General features: G+C 40.8%; 1 protein-coding gene across 2 annotated transcripts in view; it reads right to left on the reverse strand.

Moving 5' to 3' along the window:
- Positions 1-172: 172 nt before the first annotated feature.
- The window catches only part of GLS (glutaminase), a 60,537-nt gene continuing 36,468 nt past the window's right edge, over positions 173-24,241 (reverse strand). The window contains exons 15-18 of one of the 2 annotated variants that reach the window (XM_058840627.1): positions 5,003-5,064; positions 3,995-4,071; positions 3,777-3,840; positions 173-3,418 (exon numbers count right to left, since the gene is read on the reverse strand). In XM_058840627.1, the coding sequence (XP_058696610.1) occupies positions 3,262-3,418; positions 3,777-3,840; positions 3,995-4,071; positions 5,003-5,064 (360 nt within the window). In that variant the 3' untranslated portion in view covers positions 173-3,261. Of the gene's footprint in view, positions 3,419-3,776; positions 3,841-3,994; positions 4,072-5,002; positions 5,065-20,513; positions 23,661-24,241 lie in introns of those variants that run through there. The other variant, XM_058840628.1, reaches the window with a different exon arrangement.

Consider the following 24,241-nt stretch of genomic DNA (forward strand, 5'->3'; position numbering starts at 1 on the left):
ACCAACAAAAATCAGAAAAATATTACATTACAGAAATTCATTCTGATTTCCTGTATGCTTTGCACAATGGAAATGACCAGAGTAGGTTTTCTAGGACAGCCTTCCCACAACTGAAGACATTTCAATGGCAGTCCCACAGATAACCAATAAAACCCACCAGCACCACCATCAGCTTGGTATTTCCATTTATTATGCTGTAAAAAGCAACACTATCTGGATTTTATTTCTTAAAATAAATAACTTTCATTTTCAGAACCAGTACAGCTCAAGTTTAGATTCATTCATGGGAAACTGCTAGAAATACATTCATCACTGTCTAGTCCCCACAATACAGAATCTAAAAGTCAAGATCAGCCCAGTCAGTTACAATGACCAGAAGTACACCGCCAGTAAGTATAGTCACGGATAGTCCAGCTCTGAAGCAAAAAAAAAAATCTGGTACAATACAGTTTGTTCACAAAGATAGGCTAATTAATGCTAAGACTACCACAATATTTCTGAGTACAAAGCATTAAGTTAGCTGAACAATTTTAGGTTGTGATACAGAAGAAACATATATGACATAAAAACAAAGGAGAGAGGGAATCTTTGGAGCATAAGGAAGTCAGCGTTGGATAAGATAACCAAAAGCTATTTACTGTAAAATCTACATGTCAAGTGTCATGAATGATAAACAGCCAAACCAATGTACTGCATATATTTATATTTATAAATAACGCCATGTCTAAGTAGCTGCATCGCTGAATTGGACATTACAAAGTAATCCATCTTCTCACAATGAGAAAATACTAAAACTAACCAGCAAAAATGCACTGAAGCTAAGACCGGCTAAAAGCACTCGGTATGAAAGCATTAAGTTTAGGGACAGCTATGATCTTCAATGTTAGCTCAGTTAAAATCCTTTTGGTTTTGGTTTGTGTATATCATGTGTACTATATAATATACCTATGTTTTAAAATGCCAGTTTGAACAACGCAATGTCAGTTAAATAAAGCTAAATCAGGTATTTTTCTGAGAAGCTATAAGCATGTGTTGTAATAGGGGCAAAATAGGGAAGATTAGCACTGACATTCCTAATTCTGAACTAGGATCCATCTGAAAATATTCCTTTACACTGAAGTCCATAAATCTGTTGCCTTGTGCTGATGTGACTGATGTGGCTCAACAAAGAGCCAGATGCCATTTCATTTAGTTCTCATAACAGGGGTGGCCGTGACACAGGATGTGAAGAGAACGGGTTAAAAGCCTTCAGAAAAATAGCTGATCTTCAGAAGAACAAAAAAAAAAAAAAACCCAAAAAAAAAAAAAAAAAAAACCAAAAAACAAACCCAACCAGCTTAAGAACAGGAGGATTCTTGAGAAAAAGTGTTTGATAACCATGCCAGCCAGTTTCGAGATGCTATTTGAGGGCTTTAGACTATCAGACTCTTTCAGGATTTCATTATGATGAAGACAGTCAATGCTAGTGATGAGTACCAAGCACTTTTCCACGTGGCTTGTCCTCCCTGCAGGGAGGCAGTATGGCATTTCGACAAGAGACTGTACAGGAACTTGAAAGGATTTATTCTCAACTATACTGACCTGCTGGGTCACTCTGGAGAAGTTACTTCTCTCCAAGCCTTAGCGTACTCATTGCTAAAGGAGGGTAATGTGGTTCAGATCATCTTTATAAAGTGCTTGGGCCATTCTAGGAAGGAACTGGGAATTATTTCAGGAGATTTTGGTGCCAGAACACAGAAAATTTGAACTCTGAGATCTACTAATGACGTGTACACTACCTGCTAGGATAAAAACCACCATATACACAACTCTCAAGCACAATCTCCTTTTCCATGTGCTAAATGATTCCTGTCTAAAACTCTTGTGCTAAAATCCTTGCCTACATCCAACAACTGTAGTGTTTTGTGAATGTCCTAAGTGACTGCTCACTTCTGAGGTTTTATGCCACACTACTGGCAGAAGCAAATGTACATGGGACAGGGAGCTGTGGCACTATTGGACTCCTGCAAACTACAAATACCTACATTTACATTTTCTACGACAGGGCACGTGCCATGCTGGCTTCAGTGGCGAGACAATGAACGCCACCGTTCATCACAAAAGGCATTTACTTACTTGTGTTCCTGGTGCTGAACGCCTGTCCTACACCAGGGGAATCCCAGTGACGCAATATCCTGCTCCCTGGTTGATGGCAGTGCAAGAAGAGAACATACCCCAAAACCTGGCTTATCTCCTGCTCTGCTCCTGTTTTGATTGGCTCTATGCTCCTTAAAGCTGTTTCACTCCATCCGTGTTCCTTGCTACAAGCCTAAATGAGCTCAGATCGACGTTTGGTTTGGTTCTTTGCCTTTCAAGCACTTCCATTGCCCTCGCTGGCTCCTGGTGCAGCCACCAGGAGCAGCACCTGTCAGCCCCCCCAGGGGTAGTGCAAATATACCTGCAAGGAACACCTGCACGGAGTGGAAGCACCCGCTTTCCCCGGCCACAGGGAAGTACTTTAGCAGCTGAACATGGAGAGAGAGGAGGGAGGCAAGACAAAGGGAACTGAGAGAAACACTCCCAAGACAAAAATCCCACTACACACCGGTGCTACAAGTCACATTCCCCTACGCCATTTGGTCAAACAAACCTTAAAACACATTCCCTGACAAGACTATTTCTAAGAACAAGCCTAGACCATTGACAAGTGTCACCTATATACTCTGTGATATTTATATTATGTAAACAAGGTTGTGTGGAATTCTTTTTTCTATTTTTTCCCAAAGATAAGTGCAGATCCTTACTTAACACACCCAGCCTAAATCTACATCAGCATCCTCAGCTTTCAAAAAACCTCACTGACGCTCATACCTGACAGTACTCTGGCTCATCCTGGCCATACTGGCAACAGAGGGTTAAAGAAACAAAAATTCAGCAGAAAAGTTCCTGACCACAGACTAGAGTTCACATAGAACACAAAAATAAATTAAGTAGTGCACAGTAAAGCCAACAACAGCTAAATATTTTTATACATCAATTATATGCAGCATGAGGTAATATTGCTCACATTATGGAGGGAGATTCTTAGTTGGTTTTGTTTCTTTTGAAGAGATTGGATTTGTCCTGTGCGTATAGAAACTCCTGTAACGTAACACTGAAGTAACAGAGACTTCTGTAAAATATATACCACTATCAGATAGAAACACACACGCTCTTCATTACTTATGCATACCACAATTAAATAGGTAAGTGATTTGATTCTTAGGATCTAGCTGAAGATGATTATAGTAAGCCATCCAGATTTTTATGAACCGTTCGGTTCTCTTTCCCATCGTTGTTATCCTCTGATGGCGTGTACTGGACCTGATACTCTTGAAGAATTTTAAAAACATCATGGTGTCCAAAATGTAAAGCTTCATCCATAGGAGTGTTATTCCACCTACAAAAAAACAACACAGTATTTTTAGGATCAGCACATTAAGCAGAGAGCCAAAAAGCACCACAAATCCAGTTCTTTACATACTGCACTATTAGTTCAGCACACAGACCACACTCAGTTCAGTAACTCTGGAACTTCATTAAGCTGAGCATAACCTTTGAAACAGCAAGTTCAGTGGCTCATTTTTCATGCCTGCTCAGTCTGCAGAACCTACAGAGAACCAGCAGGATCCCAAACCCCCGTTTCAGTGGACTGGCTCAATACATTCCACTCTTATTTCACAGGTGCCTCTCCTCACGGGGACCAGGGAAGTGTTACTGGAGCATTTTTTCTCCAAACCAGCACTAAAAACACTCACCTGTCTTTGGGGAAAGGATTCACTTTGCACGCTTCCAGTAGAAATTTCACAACATCCACGTGTCCTACAGGAGAAGCAGCTTTGTGAGTGCATGTATTTCTATACATCCGTTTATGTACAGACAAAAGCAGGTACACACAGAGACAGCAAGGATGCTCTAAAGCAGCCGACAGACAGACAGACAGACAGACAGCAAATGCTGTGTGAGGAGACAGTACCTTCTGCAGCTGCCACATGCAGGGCTGTCCGTGAGTCATAGTCTCTTTGCTCCATATCCATTCCTGACAGAGCAAACCTTAAAAAAAAAACAAAACAAAATAAAAGAGATTGCAGAGGCAAGTCTTACGTAATTTAAAGCAGGTTACAAAACTAGCATGGAACGACATTGCTCTGCAACAGGAGGATGTAAGCAGCACCACGAGCACATGGTATCTTTGCTGATAATGAAAGGGGCTTTGGCTTTAAAAACCAGCTTAGTGCCTTAACTTTCTTTCTGCTCTTTAATTGTCATACACAAAAATAAAATATCTTTGCCGAAAACGTAACAGTCAACACACCTGATTTAAAACTGTACATGAACAAACTAGGCCACATGAGGCAAAGTAAATTTATACTAGGTGAGAAAATCCCAGGAAGTCTCCCAAGGCTGGAAATCCTGAGAAGCATTAAGGGATTGGGAGAGTTTTTGCTTTACACTCTGATGCCCTAGGACAACAGAGTTAAACCATACACTTTTTTCCACCCACTAATTATATTTAGATATATTCTAGCCAAATTAATGCTTATTTGGTCTCCTAGCATTATTACTGTAAATTTTGCCAGATTCTCCTCCAGATTTAAAAAGCAAAGCTAGATGTCCTAACCTGTCCAACAACAATGTACCTTTTCCAACCTGAATTTTTGTGGCACTTTCAGAATTGAATATTAAAGCAGGTGAGAGTACAGACAGGGTTTTTTGCCATTGCTATAAAAAACTGTTTAATAAATTGCTTTACTGTCACCCAAAGAAATGGAATACAATGGGATCCAGGATAGTGTGAGGGTACCTTTTTGATGGTTAGATTTGGGTCTTTTGGTTGGGTTTTGGGTGAACATATTCAATCTCTAGCTCATGCAGCTCAGTGTCCCTAACACAGACACAGTGCACGTGCATGCTCCTGAATAAACAGCAACAGCAGGAACCAAAGAAGCAGCTTTCCTATTCCCAAACCCCCACTGATTTTTACCTCCGGAGTGCAGACACGTCCCCTGTGTAGGCAGCAAACAGCAGATTTATCACAGACTTCACCTACAAAGAGAGATTAAGTTCCAGTTTACTGATCTTCTTTCCTCAAAAAGAAAATCCAGTGGGGTGAGTTGGTCCAGTGCTTATGAACTTGTTAATTGCATCCCCTTGCCTGACCACATTCTTCAGTACAGCTTGCTTTGCTACCAGTACTGCAAGGTCTGTCTTTCCAAGGCTCAAGTCACTAAGGACAGTAAAGAACTAAAACCAATGAATTTCTGCTCTGTTGTGGTAAAAAATAGGAGCATTGCTCTATGGGCAAACCATATTTCTCTCTTCAGCTGCCCAATGACACCAAGTATTGAATTACACACAGCATCATTCTGCACAAGTTATAAAACCACGGACTGCTTAGAAGGCAAACTCACTCTGGAAAAGTAAGATGTTTATTTTTTTTTTTTATTAACTGCAAAGATTCCTAGTGCCAGGAGAAATCTATGTCAGCAGAAGAGAAGAAACTATACCCTTTTTCCTGTGTACTACAGATTATCTTCGTATACATCCAACATACAGACTTTCCTCAAATAAACCATCCTGAGCAGTTCTGTTATGTAATAAGCAAGGTTTCCAGGCAGATAAAGTTGGATCTCTTTAGATAAATATTAAATACTGTATTAAATATTATAGCATATTTAGATAAATATTAAAGCATGACACAGGTGAAGTCTCTGGTAAGCAGCACTTTTTCTCAGCTTTTCTAGAAAGAAATGATACTGTCAGGGTACACCAACCTTGTCCCATGCATATTTTTAATACATCCTGGCTATAACAACTCAGAGCAGGTTTTAACAAGAGCCAAAAAATGACAAGCTAGATGGTTTTAAGTTTCCACATCAGCTTCTTTCATTAACTGACATAGCCACTTCTAGGCACCATTCCACAGTAATTTCCAGTAAACTTTCTAAGTGCTGCTTTGCTTTCTGAGTCTACAAAACTCTGTTGCTGCCACCAGCCAAGCACCAGAGATAAAAGAGGGAGCTGATGCTGCACTGACCTTCTACAACAAGGAGGAGAAACAAACAAAATGAAAAATCCCCACCCACAAGCAAGTCTCCCACAGACTTCTGCGGGAACACTGGCGTATTTTCACAGGGCCACAGACGAGCCAACATCTGCGCTTCCCCTCAACCAAAGCCGTGGAACTGCTTGTTGTTTTTCACACCTCAAATATGCACTGACGCAAAGAGAGACCGAAGGATAAGGAGAAGGAGGCACAAAGGCCAGGATGGAAACACAAAGGGAACGCAGAGCCACCCTCACTCCAGCACCCACAAACTCCAGCAGCTCCTTCCCAGTTTGCATTATGAGGGCTGTAAGATTAAGATCTGTAGGACTCCCTCCCCTTCTCAGGGGGCTCTGCCCTGCTGGGCTGTCCCTAACCCTGTCTGGCTCCAAAGGCTGGGCCCCTGGTCAGGCTCTCTGAGCTCTGACCCCACATCACCTTGAACTGTGGCAAACCTGACATTACAGCCAGACCCTCCTCACCACTGCTAGAGAGGACTGGCACAGATTCCACTCCTCCCACAAAGGTATTTCTGTTCAGAGCTCCTGCCACAAGGCAAACCAGTGACCAAGACTGCTAAGCAGGTCAGCAGGGCCCTGCTGGGGAGGCAGCTGAGCCCCCTGACCCCGCAGGCAGCCCCCCACAGGCGGGCTCAGCAGCAGGGCTGCAGGAGCAGGGGGCAGAGCTGCTGGAGCAGCCTGCAGGGTCACTGCAGTGCCAGGGACACACGGACTCAGCAAGGCCGGCTGGGGCAGCACCCACATTCCCTGGGCTTTCCATAGGGAACACCGCAGCCACACTGCAATGCCAAACCCTTCAACAGACAGCATCTGCCACAGGAACAGGGCTGCAGACTGAATGCAGGTGTGGAAGGGGAATTTATCTTGATAATCTCTGCATTTCATCGACATGATTCAGCCTTCTCCTCGGGGAGTGGGAACCCGCTGGGGCCCCGCAGGCAGACCGGGCTGGCGGCACTCCCGTGTTTCAGGTCCTACAGGTGATGAACGCTCTCCCTCTTCAGGATCTGGGATGTGCAAAGGACACTCTGTCTTTCATAAAAACCATTTCAGAGGTAACTGACGATTTTGGCTGGGCTTCTTGATGCTTCTGGGAAATGTAAATATATATTAAAGTAATAAAATAAAAATAGCGCACATTCCTTTCTTCAAAAAACAACTTTCCGAGTGCAGTCAGAGCCCAGAATCCTGGATTCAGCTGAACATTTTGCTAAAAAGCGACTTTTGTTTTCCATAATGATGTAACAAAATGAAATTTGGAGATGCCTGAGGCTTTGCAACACAATCACCTTAGAGCACGTCTCCCAGCAATCTGGGAGAGGTCAAAGCTGCTCCTTCCTTAAGGAAAATCAAGTAAAATCAAAGTCTACTTCACTATAAAACTGAACTTCTTGAGAGATCAAAACAAAAACAAACAGAAGTCCAGACAAAAAGATCTCTGCTTGCTTACCTCAGAAGGAAATTTCTTCTGTTTCCAATATTACAAGCAATGGGATACAAAAAGCAGGAGAAGCCCAACAAATTCAGGACAACTATTAGCAGAGTAATTATCCAAAGCTGGTCAAATATGAACTCAAGCTAAAAGCAGCCAAGTGTGGCCATCATAGCCAGAAAAATCCTTTTGGGACAACTTCCTCCTGCTTCTAGTGAGACTTCAATAATTTTATGGGAGAATTAGACTGGATTTGCTACCAACAAAACACACCTTGACCCCCATAACTATACCCTACCATAACAGCAGCATAGACCAGGCAAAAAAATTAACAAACTTTATAAGGTATGAAACAAAATTGATCAGAAGGCAGCCATAAACAACAGAAGTTTTACTGAGGTCAAGTAAAAAGTGACTTCAACAAAAATTTAGGAATCTGCAAATACAAAAGACATTTTGAACCCAAAGTAAGAATATACCATCTCCAAAAGCATCTTACGGGTCTTCCTTAGTTTTTAAGAGAATATTAATCAAAGCAGTGTATATACTAAATCATTATGTAAGAGGTTGACATTTACAGTGAGAAAAGCTTACTATGTGAACAGCACTTGCTGCCATAAGCTTTTTATCTGTGCAGAATCTCACTTAGGCTGCCACAAAATCAAGTACAAATTCTCTACCCAAAACTCACAGTGCACTAGCTTGAAATAACAGGTTCATTGCAAAAAAGAAACAAACCCAAAAGGCAAAAGGAACTCTAAAGTGGCAGCAGCAAACATACAATTTTGGGATTTTTAACCATAGGGGAGAAAAAAATCGTGAACATGACATATCAGCTCTATCCATTCAAACTAAGTAGGGCACAAGGCAACTAATTTAAGTGTTTAGAGACTGTCAGTGAGTTTCTCACCAAGAGGCTCATGAACATTCAGTGTTGGTGTTTTGATAACTGCACTGGTGAACACAAGCTTCCCTAATGTTTAGAAACACAAAGTTCACCTTCAACCCAACAGCCATGAATTACCTTCTCTTACTGCACGTACTTCCCTAACTATGAAAATTTAGTAAAAGGAGAAGGGATGGAGTCCCTTTGCTTTATATGAGCTGGATAGATCACACACTGCCACACTGCATGGCAGGACCAAAGCCAGAGCAGAAACTGTTGCACTTTTTGTGCAGCAAGACAAGGAGAAAACCTGCATGCACTGAAGCACAGAGACTTGGCAGCTCTTTTCTCACCACACCAACAATACAGAGCTCACTCAGCTACGACGAGACCCTCTCTGTACAGCACTCTTTCCTGAGCACTGGGTATAATCCTCATTAACCAGGCAGTGAAACCAGCACAGAAAGGTTCCTCAGAAATACTCATGCACTCAAAGGTAGAAATAAGAAACACAGTTTCACCATCAGGTTAGTAGGTGTAAGAGGTCCTGGACTCAGCTGGACAGAGTTACGAAGGATCCAAGCTCTGCTTCACATCAGAGGTGGCCAAATGACCAACACCTCCAGAGGTACCTCTCCAATTAATGATTCTGTGAGTCTGTGAGTCAGGATGTGAGCAGCTCAAGAAAGAAAAATCAAGGCTGTTATTGCTCAAGAACTGTACTGAGGTCAAGTCAAAGCAAGGAAACAGTCGGAGTTCAGTGGCAGGAAGTCACAGCACTGCAGCAGATATTTCAGATAAACACAGGGGACGAAAAGGCAAAAAATGAAAGAAAAAACACCATTCCAAAACCCCAAATGGCCAAACTGAGTGAGCTACAGCAGTGCCAGTTACAAAGAAATACTCAGGGTCAAAGTGACTCCTAGCCCAAAGCTTTCCTATCACAGTTATTTTAAACACCTCCTGAGCCTGGTTATGCTGGAAGTTTCAAAGGAGACTCCTTCAAGCAGCAGTGCTGATGTGAGCGGGTGTGCAGGAACAGAGGAACTGCAGCGGGGAGCACGTGGCCCAGCACATGGCTGCATCCCCCTTCTCTGCAAACACAAAGGACTTGGGCATGACGTGAGAGCTTTAGGGCTGGTTTGCAATTTCTCAGTGTACCAACTGGAAAAACTTAATAAAAACAAAGTTTAACTTCAGTATTAACATGCTAAAGTTACTGCAAGTGAAATTTCAACGTCGTCTAACTGATCTGAACGACTTGGCTGGAATGTGGGAATTGCCTTGGTGGAGTGTTTGTAACAAAACAGCCTTTCCTACCTGAGCTGCACACCCAAATCCAGACTTATTTAAATCATCTCATGATGGCTAATAGCAAATGCCCACACAAGACTGAGATGGAATCACTTCTCTCTTAACAGAGACCAGTTTGGAGGATTTTTTTTAACTGATGAAAAGGGTGTCTACCACTGCCCGGCTCTAATGCCATCCACAGAAGTCCTCTCCAAACACTTCAGACACAGCACACTGACACTGTTAGCAGCACTAAAACAGGAAATTGAGGCCCAGAGAAGGACATGGACTGCTATGATCTCATGGTGAAGGGACAGTGGCCTGACACCTTCTGCCCACTGCCTTTGTTGTTAATGCAGAAGACCCAAACCTGGAGCAGGAGCTAAGCCCAAGCAGCTGAGCACACCAGCACCGTGCTCTGCCCGTCACCACAGGGTTTGTCCCACTCTGCTATCGCTGCAATGCCTCTGGCACGGCAGGGAGAGCCTCTGCCCTGCACTTGGGTCAGGAGAGAAAAGCCAAACAGCTGTGCGTGTACAGAAAGCAAATCCTTCAAAAAAATTAATTTACTTCAAAGCTGGATTAATTCCATGAGAAGATCTTTGCTAAAAAGGTCAGTGAATCTGGATTTTAATTTCCTACTGTGCCCTGCTTCCTGAGAACGCTCCGCCCTCTCTTAATTTCTTTGAAAACATTACAGAATTAACATTCTGAAAAAAAATTATTACTTCCAACTTTATGTTTCTCCAGGTGGCTGAGCAACACAGTCAAGCCCTATAGTTTATAATAGTGCTGCTCAAGGCAAGCCAAACAAGGATAAGTAAACAACTCCTCTAAACTGTACAATGCTTTTCCATGATATTTAGGGATAACACCACAGGTTAGCTTTCTGAAGAGATGTTCAAAATATTGAGGAAAAAAGGTTTGAATGGATAGTGTTCCTCAGGAACCTTGCTATATCTGAACTTTACTGTACACCAGACCAAGTGTGCTGACAGGAGACTTTCAAATACAAGAGGAGGAGTTAAAAAGAGAGAGTAGAGCTAGCTGAAAGAACATGTGCACCATGCTCCTCTCTCACATCCCATTTTTTGTGCTTAAAATGGGACACAACGTTTCCTTTCAGGGAACCCTGCCCTTCTGGCTTGAAGAACAGAGTTTTTAAATGTTACCCTGCATGGCACAGAGGTGTAGAGATAAATTGGGACTTAAAATTTCAGCGCCTGACTTCTCTAATGACAGGTGACTGTCACACCAGCCCCAGGGCCTAATGCACCGGGACCTCAGAATGGGCTCCAGGTAAGCAGGGCTCTGAGTTATGTTCCCCCCAGGTATGCAGGCTCTGGGTTATGTTCCCCCAGGCTCCTGACGAGGCTCCCAGCCCTAGCAGAGCTGCACAGCAGCCAGAATGCAGTCCTGCAGCTCTTCACCAGGGAAATGAGCCCAGCTCATTAGGAAGTGTCCCCAAAGCACATTTCCCCCCATCACTAATCACCACCGGAGCCGAGCACAGCCAAGCTGCCCCTCTGACACCCTGGCTGTCTCCCTGGGGTAGGAGGGTGGCACGGAGGGTGGCACAGCACAGCTCCACAGCTCCTCACCCACAGGAAGATGCGTCAGGTGGCATTTCCCAAGAGCACGTCCCAGCTGCTCCAGCCAGGAGGTTCTGTGCTGTCCCGCACTGGAGGCCACCCAGCCGGCCTGGCAGGGGACACAGGAGCCCCACACACGCCCGGCTCTCCATCCATTGTTCCCAGCACACGGCACAGCTAATCCGGCTCAGCGTGGCATTAGCTCCAAACGCAGAAAATAGATTGTTAAGCTGCCCAAGGTGAGCACCCGTCGAGTGAACCGGGATTAACGATCCAGGCAGAACTCTGCGTATTCCCATGGCCGCTGCAAACGCCCAGGGACTGGCAAGGAAGACAGCAGCAAGGAGTTTACATGAGTCACGAGCGATTCCACAAAGTAAAAAAGCTCCAAAATCAACAGGAATTCCCTTTCACAGTAGCAGTGTTCAGCTGCTCTTCCTAAAGCTGATCCCCTGATGAGGGTCACCAGGGTATGCAGCAACAAGCAATCCCTCCTCCTGCTCTTCGGAAGAACTGCGGGCTTCTGGATGCTTATTTTATCAATGGAAAACAATTCCTGAAACCCACGATGCCAATATAAACTCTGAAACAGCAGTGCTAACCTACACATACCACGAAAAGTTAACCCAGAGCACAAAGCAAACCATTTAGTCATCCAGTTTTTACACACTGAACTTGTAACTCACCTAAGCTGAAGCACAGCCTTTAGATGGCTTTTTCCCAGCATGTAAGGCTTCAAAATAAAGTAAAAACAAACAGGAAAAACCCCTCAAACCTGTACAAAATGAATTTTGGCGTTTCAACTCGGAAACTAGAATGCAAGTAGTCCCTGAAAGGACAAAAATAAACCAGGGATGGATCTGAGTGTGGAACACAAGACAGGATCACTCATTTCACAAATAGGCCAGTTTTGCATTTACATTTAGTTTTCAATAACCTGGATTCTACTCTCCAGTGTCCACATAAAAGGCCTAAAAGAGACAGCCATAGTTTTCCTTTAAAATACCGCTGTTCAATGCGAAGGTAACTTGTACTTCAGAGGGAAAGAAATGCGAGCACTTGATTGCCACTACACTATAAATGACTAGAAGATGTGTGAACAAATTAATGCATATACCTACACACATTTAAATATTGATACATTTGAAAATACAGATGAGGCTAGTTGTTCCATAAAGCTTTCATTTCTTCTTGACGACTTCCACCACCTCCTTAGGCTATTTTCTGCACTACTGATCCTTGTTTTCTCATGTAATGTGACAGAAGTGCAAAAATAACTTCAGAATCTGCCAGTATCTACTCTGCCATGTTTTAAAACCAATACAGGAAACGAGATTTTGTAAAGTCTTATCCCCAGTTCCTTTCCTAACACTTTGCCTATCCTTTCTTTTCCTCTAGATGGTGCAAGGTCCTTCCTCTTCACAGCTGGGGACAGAGGATGACACCCAGCTCCTTCAGTTTTACGAGCCGTGGGTGCAGCGTTTATTTTTGGACTCAAAGCTGCCACAAGTGACTTTCAAAGCTGCTACCACCGAGTTTATTTCTGGAGTCTCCCTGGTGGAATTAACTTGAAATGCCCTTTGCACAGCAATTATCCATACAGTTTGTGCTGTTGATATCAAACTAACAGACTAACAAAACGCTTATTTATTCCTCACTCCGGTTTCCAGCAGCCCTGCTCAAACACAACCCATGCATGTTCTGAAATTCTGAAAGCTGCTTCTCCCATGAGTGATGTCTAGACTGCAGCCACACAAGAGGCTGTATTTTCATGTATCCAAACACAAAGCAGCTCTAAACCAACTGTGCTGCCAGAGCTGCAAAGCCCTCAGGCAAGCCAGCACACTGGTTAGTTAATACTTTTATTTAAAGCTGGGCAAAAAATCCCAGTAGGTATTTAAATATCTTCTTGCAATTCAACTACTCACACTGTTTCAAATCCAAAGCCAATCTTTTAGAATAAAGCCAGTAATTTTCTCCTGCTGACTTCTTACATTTTTAAACTGGCTGGTAGACACTGACAAAAAAAAAAAATTCAGTGGTCCTAAAAAAGTGTCTGTTTAAAATCCAAAAACAGAGCAAGAAGTTTTGACTAGGTTCAGTTCAGACACAGGAGCACAAACATTCAAACAAGCCTGCACCAGCAGCTCAGTCTTGGAACTTGTGACAGAAGCTGTGCGTGCAGCTGAATGTAAGAAATAATTAAAGCAAATATATGAACACCAAAGGTTTCTCTTGACACCAGGAGCCTTTCCTCAACCTAAGAACTGCCAGTCTGCTTTACTGGCAATCAGACAGGCTAAGGTGGCTAAAGGAGAGGTGCAACCTTCCTGGACGGAAGGCTGAGCAGAGGTGGTTTGCTCCCCTCTTCCATCTGCTGGCATCAAATGGATTTCCATCATCCATATTTCCCTTTGATTCAAGCCTTTTTGAAATTAGATAATAATAAATAAGTACTGGATTATGCCACCCAAAACTGCAAATAACTAAGAGTATTGATACCACATGTTACAGTAAACTGCAATTCTTCATCCATCTCTGCCTGAAGCCCTTTTTTTTTTTGGTCAAAATATCTTAAATTAATGGATGTATTCAAAAGCATCTAAAAATGGTATTTACTAAAAATGAGCACAATACCATAAGAGTTTGTCCCTTTTCTTCTCTGTTACTATATTAGTTTGCATAAAATTTAAAAAGCTTAAGGACAGAGAAAGCAATAACTGCAAAGCAGAAGGCACTTTTCCTCCAGTCACATTTGGAGCCATGAAAGACAGAATTCATCTCTTCCAGCACCAACCTCGTGCTGGCAAGATGGCCATCAAGTGGACACAAATTTCTGGAAGGAGTTTGTATCACCTGTATTCCTCAAAATAATACCTCTCTACCTGTGAATTCACCCTAAAATACTATCACAGGCAGAAGATGGAAGTTCTTCAAGTGACCAGAAATATTCTTTGACTCATACAAAATAAAGCAGGAGTCACGGATAGGAATGAGCTCAGTTCTACAATTAATTCACCCAGTGCATGCTCAGAGATTATTACATTTACTTATTCTAATTTTTAAATGCTAAATAAGATTTAGAATCTTGTAAATGAAATTTGAAATAATCTAATTGATTACACAGGCATAGTCTGCTTCGTGCTATGTTTGGTTTTACCCAAGTGCCTGAAATACAGAACAGCCCTTGATGACAGCAAGTGGCAGAAGCAGAAACGTTGTTTCATGGCAACACACACTGGGAATTTGTAATGCCTTGTTATTTACAGTTCTGACTATTGATTAATTCTAAAGTATTAGCAAACTGATGGTGTTTAAATTACAGATAAGACTATTTAATTATGATGAATTAAGAGTTAAGCAATTAAACAAAATGTTTACTAGAGTAAGTGAAACATCTACTTACCTTCTGCAACTGAGATTCCTTCAGAAAGATCATGCCCATCTATTTTACTCCTGAGATGTGCAAACCCCACAGGGTGAGTGAGACAAGCTGTTTTGGCCAGCCGTGTTCCTGAACTGCCCCACTCCCACCTCTGCCTCTCCTGATGGAGGCAGAAGAAACAGCCATTCACTAATCCTGACTGCAGAACCTGATCTCCAGAGGTGGAGAGTGGGTCACACAAACCAAAGTGTAATTGGATCCTTGCACACAAGCCTCTCCCCAAGGAAACAGGGAATAGCAACTCAATTTTACTAGAAAATATTACATAGTATTATAAGAATGTCCAGGGCATGTGGATGGGGCAGTTTCTCCTTTCCAATGCCACGATCAGGAGCAGGACAGCAGGAAGTGTTGTGGGAAGCAGACTGCGTTTGTCTTTCCCCTTTCTAGCACACAAAACCATATTAATGATGAACTGGGTTCAAGGGGTAAACAGAAAAAAACCCCACAGAAATCAGAGCTGAAGATTCAGAGCTATTGACTCAATCAGTATTAGATTACAGGATCTCAGGAACAGATGCTCAATCAGAACAGATTCTTCTTTAGTTGGAAGAAACTTCCAGGAAAAAAAGTTTGGCATGAAGCATCAAGAACAGGTACTAGGATGGACTCAGCCAATAATGCTGTCAATAGACAGCCCTGAACAACAGATCATCCTGAAGTTTTCAACACAGAAGGCCCCAGAGTAACTAATGCTGAAGCTTCAGCAGTGCTCAGATGATAATGTTGTGACTGGAGATGACAATGTTGTGACTTCCCTGCCCCTTCACGTGTGTGCCTGGACAAACAGATGAGCCTGGCAGAACAGGAGCTGATCTCAAGAGCTACTCACTAACAATTTCTCATTATGTCTTATCCTTTGCTTACTACCCATGTTGGTATGGGTATACCTGTCCCATCCCTTTATTTTGAGGATGATTATGTTGATTTCAGAAGGTACAAATACTGGGAAGAAGAGTGAACTGAGTACCAAAGCTGCCTTCACTAGATCACAGTGAGCATGGCCATGCTTGTTTCCAACTGCTGTTTCAAATTTTTTGGGAAACAAATGAATTAACACTTTTTGCTTTTGGAAAGAACAGAATTAAACACATCGCTGAAAAGACCCCCAAAATATCAAATGAGAATTTAATCATTCTTCACTAGACTTAAGTGCTAAAGTTGGCTGATTCTACTTTTTTGTTTCCGTGTTTTTTTTAAAAAGACCTTTCATGGACATCCATAAATTGTGCCAGCAAGAAAAGTCCCCTGTACACCTAATAAAGAAAACCGAATTAGAATAGCAGTAGTGAGGAATAGTGAATCAAGCAGTTCCACAGAACTGTGAATTAACAAGAGTGAGTCTTGCCCTGGCTAGCCTGGATGACCAAAGGTGTTACTGCTGCATTGCTGACCATGAAGAGTATGACAAAGGAAAGGTTGATTAATCCTTTCAACAAAAGGTTTACTAGATCAAGTGAAAGATTTTAAAGCATGAACACTTCCACCCTTTAAGATAAAGACCAGGCAACTTTTCATTCCTAGGTGGCATGCATTTTCCATCAGCAGCTTGTATGGAAATATCTCAACAATGCTGCCATGTCCAAAGCATACAAGTTTTTTAAGAAAATTACCCTCTCAAAGAGTTTAACTTACTCCACTGTCAAACTTTTTGGGCATTTCTCATCAGAAACAAAACTATTTGTCAGTAAATAATGATGGCTGGAAGTTCAAAAATGGTAAAGTAATTCTTGCACAGTAAACTATCACAGAAACATCATACCTATTTTGGAAGCTCCTTTTCAGCCTTTTCAAAGGCTAAATCCCTGCTAACAGTTCTGCAAAAAAAGCATAAGAGACTATACAGAGAAGCCTTAAAAAGGGGAATGAATACTAAGCCACTGATCCTGGATGCAGGGAAAAAAAAAAACAGTAAGAGCCTTTGAAGCAATGGATATAGACATCACTAACAGTGCAAGATTTGGGACCAAAGGACTGGGATCAACGACAGTCACATGAATCAAGTGGAATGCTGATGGGTGCTTTAGTGACAGAAGCTGTGTTAGACAGGACAAAAGGATGTCTGCCTTTTCAAGGACCTATTGACACCACTGACACCCACACAACAGAGTAGAGTGGGACAACGTTCCCGCTTCCCAGCCTGTAGGCACTTCACAATTTGTGGATGACAGTTTAGCCTTAAATACAGGACTTGGAACTGGAATTACAGCCAAAAGAAGGACTTTGCTCTAACAGGAAGTAGGGCACCTGCACTACAGACTGACTCCACCCTAAAGGTTGAAGGAAAAATGGGGAAATCTCACCAGACACTTGCACTCTACTCTTGTTGTGAAGTTTCTTTCTAAATGCTAGGATCAAGTTTCTATAAATCTTATTCTTATTTTTAGGCTATGTGTTCCATACCTGTTTTCCTCGTACTGGAAATATTTATTAGCTTAAATAAATCTTTTGCCTTCCTGCTTTTATCTTTAAACACTGCAAACAGTCATATTATTCCCCAGCAGCCTTGGTACATGGGATAAAACATAGTCAACCGTTTTAGCCTGCTTCTCTATGTTCTCAATCATAATTCTTAGTCCTGCTCTGCAATGGCATGAGTGGGGATTATTAAAAATATGTTTCATCGAAACAGTTTACTCTCAGATCAAGATTAAATTTTAATTATTTGACTTGCAGTAATTACAGGCTGGAGAATTTTAAGAGAGAGGTCCTTTAAAAGAAGTGTGAAATGTACTTTCCATTCAGAAAGTAAAAGCTACACATACAACCAGGTCTACAAGTCCAAAAAACCCCTGATTATTGCATGAGTAATTCCTGAACAAACAATAAAGTTGCCTGCCTCAAGGAAAAAGCTGGGCTAGTGAATGACATCAACAGGAAACAGTAACATTATCTCTTCCTATCACTCCACTTGTGTTCTCAGTTCATTGTTTTGGCAAGTGCTCTGATCACAAGGGGTCCTAACAGCAATGTGCCATCCCTCAGCAAATAACACACTTCCACACTTGCATTTAGCCTATTGGGCTTCAATAGAAAAATAAAGGGAATATGGCCCTTTCAAATCCCTAAATCACTTCATTTTCAATGACATAATGAAAAAAATACTTAGAATCCAGTAGGGAAAAATACAGCAGGAAGTGGAAATACTAGTTATTGCTGACCAAAAGCCATTTTTGCCTATGCCACTTCTAGGACTCCCTAAAAGCCAACACATTACAGTATGATGGGAAGATCAAATTCAGTGAAAACCAGAAGTCACCATCACAAGCTACAGAAAGGGAAAATTCCAATTCTAGGTTAGGAAAAATTCTTTAGCTTTAAAGTAGTTAAAAGCACTTTGAAGTGCATTAAAGCACTGGGATAACTTACCCAGCCAGATGACAAAACCTTACCATTGGAGGTTTTCAACACTTGACTGGCAAAGCCCCTGAGCAACAAAATCCAAGTGACACTAGATGGCTCTTTGAGCAGGAGGCTGGACTGTAAGATCTCCAGAGATCCCTCCCAGCTCCCTTGACCTGGTGGTTTCCTTCTCAGGTTGCTGACAGTCACCAGTGCCTCCTGAACCTCATACAGATAGGTTACAATAACTGCACCCAGCTAAGGAAATCTGACCTGATTTAAGGAAAGATAAAATATGAAGATAAATTTCCAATGCACACGTGAGTTTTGCATAACCACATGAATGTGCCTGCTGAGTCAGAATCACAGCGGAGCAGCAGCTGGAACAGGAAGCAGCACCTTAGAGCAGATAGACTGTCTCACATGCCTGCTTAGCATACAAAATACATGGTTGGCTGGAACATTTTTGAGAATAGGAAGACATTCTAGAATTACTTCCTTTTCCTCTTGTCCTTCCTTCAACCCCATTTCCTGATCAGCCTTAGTCCTGAGGTGTCAAAGTGTCTATTATTCTCCAAACATCCACCTGCCTCGCCCTCGATCAAGCACCCATGCCAGTTTTATTGCTTCAATTAAGTCCTGTTCAAACTAAACAGGTAAAAAAAACAAAATAACAAACAAAATACCCAACAAACTAGCTCCCCACCATGCATCTGCCACTCAACTCCATTCTAGGCTTTATTCAGCTAAGCTGCAGCCTCAGATGACCATTATGTACCCCTGCTATGCACAGAAGAAACGCACGTGGCACTTTCAGGAGTAGCTGAACCGCGTCCAGAGTGGTGCCACTCAACCCTTGCAAAAACGTTTAAATGTTCAATGTCCAAGTGATACCAAAAGTCTGCACAAAGCAAGATTAGATGCCAGTAATAAAATTAACTCCTATGTGTATGAAAACCAGAAGACAAGAGGGCATTTTTATTTTGCACACAATATTCTCTAGGAGTAAATGGCAAATTAGAAACCATGCTTGATTCAAGGTAGGTAGTTTAATAATTTACACTATTTAAATTATTCAACATACTAGGACATGAATTCCTGAAAGAAAATGGGACTGTGCATGACTCAACCATGTCTTTACATATATTAGTCATGTGCTTCCCAGACTAGACAAACGTGGAACAGACAAGATGCCAGCATAACAAAAAAGCTTTGGTTAAGATTTCTACCCAATTTAAAGCCTCTTGCCAACTCTCCAACCACTACAGACATATGTGAACTCAAATCCTCAACGAGACTGCACTGAAGGCAAATTATTAGGTGTATTTAAGTAATTCTAATAAGAACTCTGCAGAAACAAGTATATTCTTGTTCCACTGCAATAACTGACTCTGAACCTTCAAAAAATACTAGAAATCTTTTTAAAATTAAAAAAGAAAAAACAGTACAAGCCTACAACGTCTAGGATACTAAAACATCATACATAAATTATGCTCATAATTAATTCCTTTGTTCACAAATTACTGTGCATCAATGACATGTATGTATCAAGACCAAAAGATATATATATACATGAGCAATAAAAACCCAACATAATCCATCCCCCCGCCACCCTCCTCTGAATCCATTGCCTTTTTATTCATCTACCCACCCACTGGTCTTCTGACACAAATATATGATATATATGCTGAAAACCAAAATATAAGAGGCAAAATAATTCTACAGTAAATCATCTGTGGCTTTTTCTTTGTACCTACTATTCTTTTTCCTTCCATCATCCTTATGACTTTTAGAGAATAAACTCTTTTGATATGCAATGTTTTTAAGTATAATGAACATCCAGCTAATTTTACAGCCATAGAACACATAACTTCAGTTTATAAAGCAGTCTACAGAAAAGCTAAATTAACAATTCTGACCATCCTCAGTATAGGCAGGCCCCACCATCACTACCAAAACAATGTGGGGTTTGGACAACCTCCCTTGCTACATATGATTTATTACAAGCTGTATTTTTCCCTTTATAATGCTCAGGAACAGCAGTTGCTACGCTAGCACTGGCACCATTAATCATATATTTTCCATGTGACAGAACCAGTATCTTCAAAACCAGACAAATACACAGTGATGTTAAAATTCTACTGCACCAGGACTTCTTTATTAAAAAAGTCACGGTGACAAAGTTCTGCTACTTTGATTTTTGTTTTCAACTTTCTAAGACAACAGTTCAATGAGAAAAATAATTAAATTATTGTATGAAGTGTTTACAAAATCTTAGGAGTTTTCAGTGACTGATTTAACTAAATCTGCTTATTCCACCTACTTTTCCAGAATCTTTTTTAGAACAGAGTGCTCACTACCTCAACTTCAATCTAAAAAACGTGTTTGAACAAATCTGTTCTCCATTGAGAGAGAAAAAAAAAAAAATACAATAAAAAATCAGCTTAAAATAAATTTATTAAACAATACAAAAATAAGCATGCTGGAAATCAAGATACATAAATAACATACAATGCAAATGAAAAATGGAAAACGAGACAGGTAACTTAACAACTGAGCCAAAAGGTACAACACAAATGCTAAAATAAATCTTTAAAAAGCATTTACATTTCTAATGAAATGTTAATGATGCTGACAAGGAAAAACAAACAAACAGCTAAAATGCTTGAATATCAAGAATTGCTATTACTGTAGCACAGGTGAACACTAAAACCGTTGCAGACTTCACACATGGAATGACTAAAAAACTGCGGCCCCGGCCTCCCGCACCTGCCCGTGGTGGGTGACACATCCCGGCACACCCAGCCCTGGCCTCGGCCACCAACAGGAGCCATCTGCACACGTGGCAGCCAGGGCAAGAAACTACAGGTGTGGGCAAGTTACAGAACAGTTGGTTCAGAGGAGTCTCTGCCTGACCCTTCCTAGCTAGGAGCTGCCTTCAATTCTGAGGCAGGCTTCAAAAGCATATATTACAGAACTGTAATATATATATATATATATATATATTTAAAGATTGTTTAAGCTGTACCCTAAATATCCTTATTATGTATATTAAAGATCTAGTAGTTTTCTTATTTTTGTATTTCCCATGCAGGACTTGACTCTACCACAAGTTTTGCAAATGGAAAAATTGTCCATCTTCAACCACATCTTTGGAAGTGGCTTCAAACAGTACTAAAAATCAAGGTGGGTAGAATCAGATCAAGCAAATCCTGCATCATGCCTTTTCCATTTTTAATTAAATCAGCAAGTCATCCAGCAACATGTCACCACTGTAAATTCTTTCCATTAGCAGCACAGATATATTATGTTCCCTCTTGCAACTGAGGATATTTCAGGTAAAGTAGCTCTGCAGGACCTGAATACTTGTTATGTCTCTGTAGCTACTAGTTTACTGCAAAATCCTCAAACAAGCCATTTTTGTAATTCAAGACTTTACCTTTATTTTGGGGAATAAGCACTAACAAACTTAACTTTATCTTCAGAGATAAGATTATAAAATATTTATTATTCAGCAATTCATGACTGACACTTATTACTGACATCTGCACCACAGATTTACCTCTTCATCCCACTCGGGCATCAAATTCACTGAAAATTGATGTTCTGTATTGTTTTGCTTAAATATTTTCATCCTAGGCTTCAAAGACAGGAAGCCCATCCTTTTACAATACTCTGCTAAATGAAGATTATTCAAGGTTTAGTCAGAGCTTTTTCAAATGTTTATGCAAAACTAACAATACCTAAACAGAGTAATTAAGAGCAGCTTGCTTTCTCAGAGAACATCAGCTCTGTTTTATGCATCTTCCTAAACTCATGAACATCCAGATGGGTCAAAAAAGGGGCAGGAGAAAACTAACTCTACTATTAGGCAAAACTCACATATCAACATTTTTGAGTTTTAGATGAACAAAAAAGGGAGAGGGACTGGGAAAGGGAGCAGGGAGAAGAGGTGAAAGTGTTACTACAGAATTGTTTGTCACTGTCTATTAAAATCTTAATCAACAAATACCATTTATCATTGCTTGGACAAGTTTCCCCAGTCTGATAAACCAGTACTCTGTGTGATGTCTCTAGGGATGGGACGTAGCAGATTATCTGCAAATTTAGAGAGGAGAAAATTCTATAGAGAATACTTTTCTGAGATTTTTGGCATTATTAAGAATCAAATTTCTGCAAGTCTTACGAATTTAGCAAATCTTCGACCTCTGTCCCTAACTGCTTATTGAACCTATCTGAAGCTTAAATGTATCATTTGGAGCTACACCCTACTCAAGATACTCAAATTATCAAATTATTCAGCTTAAGAGATGCAGCTGCATGTAGAAAAATGCAAGTCCTCTTGCTCAGCAAGCTGACAGAGCTGCAAACTCAAAATCATTTCCAAAAAATAGCAATTAATGATAATTTAAGAATTTGCTTATGTGTAAGTAAGTAAAACCTCTGATCTTCAAATATGAACATATGCACACATTAACAGATGAAAAATAAGTTAACTGTAAACAGCTCTAGTAACATCTACCTATCTGCTTCCCTGTGAACATATTTCCTGCTCACTGCTCAGTTGGTTCCCACTCTAAACCCCAGATTGCTTACATTCCTTTCCAGGGTGGAGCACAGCACTATTAGTAAGGCAGACTTCTGAGTCACACCTACCAGCTGGCAGCACAAGCAGCAAGAGAGATACTCCTCCAAATAGTTGGGCCAGAAATCTTTCTGCTGCATTAGTTAACTTGCAAACAAGACAGGTTTTTTTTTTCCTCCTCCTCCCCCACTCCTCCTGCCCAGGCACTTTTGCTCTCTTTATTACAACATTAGCATTCATAATTATTAATGGCTTGATTAAAAGAAAAAATAAACTTCACTAGCCCGGCATAAGCAAAGGGTCCGTTTTGGTTAAAATTTGAAAGCTTACATTAAAATAACCCTGATATGGTAATAACGTGACTCAGAACCTATCTTCACTTAATATACAATTATTTAGAAATTCAGGAATTTTCTGTATTTTGTCAAACACTATTTTATATTTTAATTAATATTATATCTTTACATGCTGACCCTGCTCAGTGGACACAAGATCTTGCTCAGCCTCAGAAGTTCATATACTTAAAATTCTCAGATATAAACAAAAATAAACAGGTAGATACCACTTTTGTGGTATATCTTTGAAACCACTAAGATTTAGCTTTCCTTTTTTTTTTAAACTAAATGTGTTATAAGTAACTACAAAAGTCAGTTTACAGCTTTGGGTTTGTTTGCACATGCTTTTTCCCCACATACCCTTGAACTTTGACAATCTTTTTGGTATAGCATACAGAATTTACACAAAATGTATATATAAATGAAACACCAGGTAAACAATATTCAAATCAAAGTTAAATCTAGAGATGCTTGAGGGTTTTTAAAATGAAGAATTTAATGAAACTAGAACCCATTCGTTTAGTTCTGCTCTCCCCGACCTTCCATTCTATACACTACGGTTCTGGAGATGTCCTCGTTTGATTCGGGTGACACTTTTTTCCATACTGTTTCTTTTAAAGCAAGTTCTTGCTGGAGATTCTCATAGTCCATTGGTCCAAAGGAATGCTAGTTGTTCAAGCAACATACATTATTTATTAGTGTACTTGAAGAAAATAAAAAATCCACACTTGCAGTCATTGCTAACAGACTCAAGTTTTTCAGCTCTTCACATAAACTGTTAGTTTCTCTTTTCCACTTATAAAAAATTCAAATTCAAAACTGGGTATTTTTTAGATGTATACATGCAAATAGAAGCACTTTGAAAATCATTCTACTGTATCTTCACCTATTGAAATTTTCATGCCTTAGTCAAAGCATTAATGGTATTGAAAACAAAGAGGTTTTCCTTATCTCAACACCCTCAAGCTTGTATCTTTTGTAAATATAGCTGGAGAGGATTCAGTTCATACCCAGACACTGGTTACACTGCTCCCTAAGTAGCAGGCTCTTGTCTGCAACACTATTCGTGCCTGAATTCACTGCCTGTGCAACTCTCAGCGGGTCATGTGGTGTCAGAGATCTCCTCATGAAAATACAGCTAAACACAGACCTCGTGCATTGCAGCACACAACAGAAAGGCTAAGCTGGTCAAGTCTTTATTAAAGGCAACCAGTACAGTAAAACTCTTTACAACCTCCATCAGATAC

Source organism: Poecile atricapillus, chromosome 5 (assembly GCF_030490865.1).
Source record: "Poecile atricapillus isolate bPoeAtr1 chromosome 5, bPoeAtr1.hap1, whole genome shotgun sequence".
Classification (NCBI taxonomy): Eukaryota; Metazoa; Chordata; class Aves; order Passeriformes; family Paridae; genus Poecile; species Poecile atricapillus.